At 38.8% G+C, this 7,060-nt stretch overlaps 1 protein-coding gene across 1 annotated transcript; it reads left to right on the top strand.

The window, feature by feature from the left end:
• The first annotated feature begins 656 nt into the window (after window positions 1–656).
• Window positions 657–4,745, top strand: LOC142959393 (extracellular calcium-sensing receptor-like). The gene is made up of 12 exons (XM_076100646.1): window positions 657–910; window positions 1,280–1,482; window positions 1,641–1,732; window positions 1,878–2,057; window positions 2,174–2,362; window positions 2,466–2,676; window positions 2,764–2,960; window positions 3,085–3,294; window positions 3,403–3,526; window positions 3,604–3,797; window positions 3,947–4,228; window positions 4,323–4,745. Exons 1-12 carry the CDS (start codon window positions 657–659, stop codon window positions 4,743–4,745), a joined length of 2,559 nt encoding a protein of 852 aa, XP_075956761.1.
• Window positions 4,746–7,060: the final 2,315 nt, after the last annotated feature.

Below are 7,060 nucleotides of genomic sequence, written 5' to 3'. Positions count from 1 at the left end.
TGTCAACGATGTGAAGGATTTTTTTGATTCAAACGCTGATCGTCCCAGTAGTTTATCTATAGTAGCCCTGTAAAGCATCTTTGGGTATCTTGAAAAGCGCTATAGAAAATCGATGTATTATTATTATTTATTATTATAGGAAACATAATATACACCACACATACACACACACACACACACACACACCTTACATGCCAATCACTTGCAAGCATTCAATTGTTTTTCCACCATCACTCTAGAGAGGAGTAATTTTGGCTTGTGTGTCATCAGTTTTACTTCCTTGCAAAAGGCTTTACACCTATTATAAATATTCACAACAACACTTCACTTGTGCAGAGTAGGGGGGTGGTTATGTTCAGGTCATATTCAGAGTTATCTATTTACCTTGTGATAGGAGCTTTTTAACCAAGTTAAACATGTTTCTGTTCTCTGTTTTTGACATGATGTTGGATTGTGACATTTAATGGGATTTGTCTTTGGTAACAGGAGCTGTTGAATTTGGTCTCTGAGGTATTTGTTCTGAATTTAATTCACTCTTGTCAGGTTTCATGGTGTAGGTTGGATGTGACTGGTGTTTTACACAGACTGAATGTATTGATGCATATTCTGACTTTCAGATAACCTATATGTGTTAAATGTTCTGAACAGCTGCATCGATGTCTTGGTTCCCCTGGCTCTTCACTCCGTGGTCGCCCTCAGCCCTGTCCCTGCTGCTTCTCAGTGTAATGGAGCGACACACAGGGCTGGAGGTGGTTCAGGCGATAGTGTGCTCCAGGTGGGGAGTGCCGATCAACAAGAGCCTCTCCCAGGATGGAGATGTGATTATTGGTGGACTTTTTAATCTTTATTACAAAAGTTCAGCTGTAGAGCATGGATTCACCATGCTGCCTCATTATGAACCTTGCACAGGGTAAACCCAACATGTATTATTATTATTATGTTGTAATTAATATATATATGTATTGTCATGCTCATATATTTCTGTTAAAATACAGAAATGTTGAGCTATGATGTTATATAATGTTTATAATATGCATTGTGTTTTATAATTGTTTCATTAATAACAAAAATGTTAAAGTTGCATTTATTTGAGATAAGCACATTTTAGCATAATTTAGAAGTATAGTAGAATGATTTCAACAAATGTTGCTGTAATACCTTTATGTTGGTCTCAATGACATTTTTTGATATTTGCTGTTTTTATATACATATCCACGGTGAATATATATTTCACTGATATTGTAGTTTATTTAATTCATTTCATCTCCTGTGGTCTCAGTTTAGAGCTAGAGTCATTAAAAAATGCATACACTATGACGTTTGCGGTGGAGGAAATCAATCGAAACAGCACCCTGCTACCAGGAGTGAAGCTGGGCTACCGTATACTTGATAGCTGTGCCAGCTCCTACTGGGCTCAGCAAGTTGCACTGTCACTGGTCGGAGGAGACGCACGCAGCTGCAACTTAACACCCTCTACGCCTCGTTCCGCAGCTTATGGACAACCTGGAGAGACAGCAGGTATGACTTGATAAAATAAAGTATGCAGTGAACGTGTACCATGTCGATGACAACAACAACTCATATGATTAAAGTATAAAAAGGTTAACGTCATGCAATTATATGTCTAATGCTATAAGCAGCTGGTCAGCCTGTTCCTTTGCTCATTGGTACTGCCTCGTCAACATCAACCATAGTTCTGTCCAGGGTCCTGGGGCCTCTCTCTGTGCCGCTGGTGAGTTTCATTACCTAAGGAAATAAACCTTTATTTTTATACATCAAGAGGCTGATACTATTTGAAAACATTTTGATTAAAGATACAATGGTGCTATTGCTGTAAAATCATGTGTCAAAATTATATTTCTGCATCTTTCTTTCAGATCAGCTACATGGCAAGCTGCCCTTGTCTGAGTGACAGGCTTAACTTTCCTAACGTCTTCAGAACAATCCCCAGTGATATTTACCAAGCCCGGGCCATGGCACGAATGGCCATTCGCTTCCGCTGGACTTGGATAGGAGCTGTGATTGTAAATAAGGATTATGGCCATCTGGCAATACAGGTGTATGTCTTTGATATTTTACAGTGAATCGCCTTCAAAAAAGTATTGCATGGATATCCTTTATATATAATAAGAAACAATATATGCATGAACATGTTTGTTGTTTTGGTCTCCAGGCATTTCACGAAGAGACCCGGGGGCAAGGGGTGTGTTTCGAATTTATAGAGACTGTCCTTAAAGAAACTATTGTGAGTGATGCCAGTCGTGTAGCCCTCACAATTCAAGCTTCGACTGCCAGGGTGATCCTGGTCTTTTGCTGGTATACAGAGATTAAGAAAGTGTTTCTGGAACTGGCCAAGATAAATGTGAGCAACCGCCATCAAAATTTGTATAGACTAAGGGATTCATCACTAAACAAAGACATATATTTTTCTTGTCGTAATTTATTTCAGTGTCCTTTTACTGTAGGTGACTGACAGACAGTTTCTGGCCAGTGAGGCTTGGAGCACCAGTGATGATCTTCTTCAAGATCTTGTCATCTCCAAAGTGGCAAGTGGTGTTGTTGGTGTGGCCATTCGAAGTTCAACAATACCCGGATTTGAAAATTATCTCAGAAGTTTGCACCCAATGCGTCATCCTGATGATAAATTCTTACGGGAATTCTGGGAAAAGGAGTTTGAATGCAGTCTTGGAGCTACACGATCACATGCAGCTTCTCTCTTTCCTGCTAAAGGGTCCTCTCAGAAAGGTTCTCTGCCACTCTGCAGTGGGACAGAGTCCCTGGAGGGAGTGAAGAATCCCTTCACTGATGTCTCCCAGCTTAGGGTGGCATATAACGTCTACCTTGCTGTTTATGCTGCAGCTCATGCTCTTCACAGCCTTCTCTCCTGCCCTGATAGAGAAAGCTCATCCAGAAACAACAGCTCCACCTGCTCTTCTCCAAAACACATAAAACCCAAAGAGGTAAACAGTATTGTCCCTGAGTCATCTTATTCACAAGGGTCTTTTAATATCATCAATGCATCTTTTATAAACAGTATACAGAATTTTAAATGTTAACAGACTTTTCAACATTTTGTACTTTCAGCTGTTGCAGCACTTGAACAAATTGAATTTCACCACACCACAAGGAGATATGTTTTATTTCCAAGGTGCCGACATTCCAGCAAAGTATGACCTTGTCAACTGGCAAGAAACCCCCGAGGGGTCACTCAAACTGGTTTTGATCGGTCGTGTGGACGGGTTTGACCTCCACCTTAATGAATCAACCATTCAGTGGAGCACAGGATCCAACCAGGTAGTCAGATCAACAAGTCGTCTCATGTCTGCTAACAAAGTTGCTGTTGATTTGTCGATTCACCAGACTATGTCATTGAGAATGTTGAACATTGAGATTTTTGTGCAGGTGCCTGTTTCAGTGTGCAGTGAGAGCTGTCCCCCAGGTACCCGAAAGGCCAACAGGAAAGGAGAACCTCTCTGCTGCTTTGACTGTATCCAATGTGCTGAAGGGGAGATTAGCAATCAAACTGGTGAGGAAATTATAAGACAACCTTAATGTAGCTCTTTGTGTTTTATTTTTCTTACCTCCTCTTTTTTTCTCTCCCAGATTCCCTTCACTGTGAGCGTTGTCCATCTGAGTTTTGGTCCAATGCTAAACAAACTGCCTGCATCCCTCGCCAGCTGGACTTCCTTTCCTTTAATGAAACCTTGGGCATCACCCTGACTACAGCAGCTGTGTCTGGTGCAGTGGTGACAACAGCTGTATTTGTGATGTTTCTCTGTTACCGTCAAACACCTATGGTAAGAACCTATACTAATATAACACATGAGTGTGTTGTATGCATTTGAAATTCTTCCACATTCCTTTCTTTCATTTGTTTTTGTCCGTGCAAAGGTATTGTATTGTTTAAGTGATCACGTATTTGTCTGGTAATCTGATTCCCCTCAAGGTCCGAGCCAACAATTCAGAACTGAGCTTCCTGCTTCTCCTGTCCCTGAAGCTGTGCTTCCTGTGCTCACTGGTCTTCATTGGTCGTCCATCAGTCTGGTCTTGTCGGTTCCAACAGGCAGCTTTTGGGATCAGCTTTGTACTTTGTGTTTCCTGCCTGCTGGTCAAAACCGTAGTAGTTCTTGCTGTTTTCCGCTCAGCTCGGCCTGGTGCTGGAGCCTTGATGAAGTGGTTTGGTCCAGGCCAACAGAGAGGAAGTGTCTGCCTCTTTACATCTATACAGGTGTGAATATTTTTTTTGTTGATTCAATGATGAGAACATTTCTTCACTTGATATAAAAAATGATAACACTGACATGTGTTTACTTTTCATCCAGATTATCATCTGTGTGACATGGCTGTCCCTCAGCCCCCCTGTGCCTCAACGTGATCTAGGTTTCCAAGGGTCAACGGTCACCTTGGAGTGTGCCATGGCCTCTGTGGTGGGCTTCTCTCTGGTTCTGGGTTACATTGGTCTGCTGGCCTGCACCTGTCTCCTCCTGGCCTTTCTTGCTCGGAAACTCCCTGACAAATTCAACGAGGCCAAACTGATCACCTTCAGCATGCTGATATTCTGTGCTGTCTGGGTGGCCTTTGTCCCTGCCTACATTAGCTCTCCTGGGAAGTACGTTGTTGTTGTGGAGATTTTTGCAATCCTGGCCTCTAGCTATGGTTTACTGCTCTGCATTTTTGCCCCCAAATGTTTCATCATTCTCTTGAGGCCTGAGAAAAACACTAAGAAACACCTGATGGCAAGGTAGTTTTTCTGGCTTGAACATGAGCGTATAACTTTGTCTGGTGGAGACAGTAGCCCCGGTATCATGCAATTGTTCATGTATGCATTATGTCAATTCCTTTCATATAAATAATGCTTTGTGTTAATGTGCTAGTATGAAATTAGCAAACCTCTTGCAGCTACACGTAATTATGGCTTTCGTTGGTAACTAAATATTGTTCATACTGTTCATAGGCATCATTAAATGTAAACATCCATCATCAACCATTAAAGAAAAAACACTTTTAAATTAAAATCTGCTCACTATGTTCTTGATATATTTTGCATTAACGTGGTTGGTTGTTCTCTTTTTCTGTGTTTTAAATAAATATACCGTACCTCAACTGAATTAAGCTCTCGACCTGTTTTTACTACACAACATTAATATATAATCTATTAAATTGAATTAAATTTGTTTATATAGCCTAACATCACAAATCATAAATGTGCCTTAGGAGGGCTTTCCAATCCGTGCAACATATGACATCCTGTTCTTGCACCCTTTCAAGAACAGGACAAAAGACTCTGGGGGAAAAATGGAAGGAACCTCAGGAAAAGCAACTGATGAGGGATCTGTCTCCCAGGATGGATAGAAGTGCAATAGATGTCATGTGATGTCCATATGACAATAATAATAATACTAATAGCAGAAATAAAAGAAAAGTACTACCACCAAAAATAACAGCAGCATGGGATATATTTAATTTCACATATTTATTAATAACTATTCCGATATTTTTATATTTTTAATTATTTGTTGTACGTTGCCATATAATTTTCCGTTCATTTTACACTTTTCACATGTTTTGCTATTCATTTTATTTTATTTTTTTACTTTTCAGATATTTTTCACTCATTATTTCTTTTGGGATATGTTACTAATATATTATTATAGTTTAATAATATTTTTTGGATATATTTCTAATCATTTTTTAATATTTCCCACTGATGTTTTCCTCAACTCTTACTAACACAGCAGTGCTATTACAGCAGTGTGTCTCTGTGTTGTTATCCTTCACTCGTCCACCAGGTGTCCTCAGACTCACCTGTTTACTTGTACCCTCATGAGCCCTGCAGAACCTGAACCAGAACTAGAACCAGAACCTCAACCAGAACCTGAACCTGAACTAGAACCAGAACCTGAAACTGAACCCGAAGTCCTCTCTCAGATATGTATCAGTAATACTCAGTGCTAGTACTCACAGCAGAGTAAAAGTACATGATTATTTACTGTCAGGGTAAAAGTTTTCGTTGAATTTAAACTGTAAAATATCTTTAGCTGAGCTTCTGTTTGTGTTTCAGTTTTACACTCGATGTTTAGAGGAGGACTGAACTGTAAAAAACATGAGAACTAACTTTTTAAACATTCATTTTCTTTGATGAAATCTGACAGTAAAATTAAAAACTACTTGTTTCAAATATTTGCTCAAATCAAGTTTGATTTGTCCTGATTCATACTTGATCTTTTTAAACTGGTCGACGTGTTTGTGATGTTTAAATGTAGCAACGACCCAGGTCCATATTCCTGCAGTACCCCACACAGGACTCTCCAAGTCCACATGAAGTGGAAACAGATGGTTTCAGATTCACTACTGCTTCTCTATTTACGCTTAAACAACATTTAAAATGTGTTTAATGTTTTCTTTAATTTCAAGTACTTTATGTAGTTTTATTATTTATTGTAGTTTTATATCATAATGTTAAACATTTTGAACTGTTAGTGTGTTGCACTAATAAATAAACCTTAAAATAATCATCAAAACCTCAGTGCTTCAAATCAAACAATTTATTAAGAAAAGTAAAACAAAGTAGATACATACTTCTGTTTATTTGTAAAAGAAATATTAAATCAAACAAACTGATCAGCAGATTATCAATATATCAGAATCATGTTAAACAAATCCTCCAACAGAATAAAAAGTTGAACATTTTCAGTTTTATACGTTATTGAATTATTAGTATATTAAATCAGAAACTTTGTCGTCAAAGTGAGAAAATGTCAGATTGCATCCAATTTAATGATCAATAATCAACACAGCAGAAGTCAAAGGACAAAAACAATAAACTCATAAAGATCAAGTTATTAACACACACGGGTCCTGATGATCAATACAACTGATCACATGTTAAAGAGAGCAGAACAATCCTGGGACATAACGGTGGGAGTCACATGACTAGTGACTAACGGGTCATGTGACTATAGACTGACTAACGGGTCACTGTAGACTGACTACGTTTTCATTTGAGAACAATATCGTTATGTTTTGCAAACAGATTTTAAATCAAAAAATACACCTGACA

The sequence above is a fragment of the Anarhichas minor genome, unplaced genomic scaffold, assembly GCF_050575085.1.
Source record: "Anarhichas minor isolate MPS153535 unplaced genomic scaffold, ASM5057508v1 ptg000026l, whole genome shotgun sequence".
NCBI lineage: Eukaryota > Metazoa > Chordata > Actinopteri > Perciformes > Anarhichadidae > Anarhichas > Anarhichas minor.
This window is presented reverse-complemented; position numbering and strand designations above follow the sequence as displayed.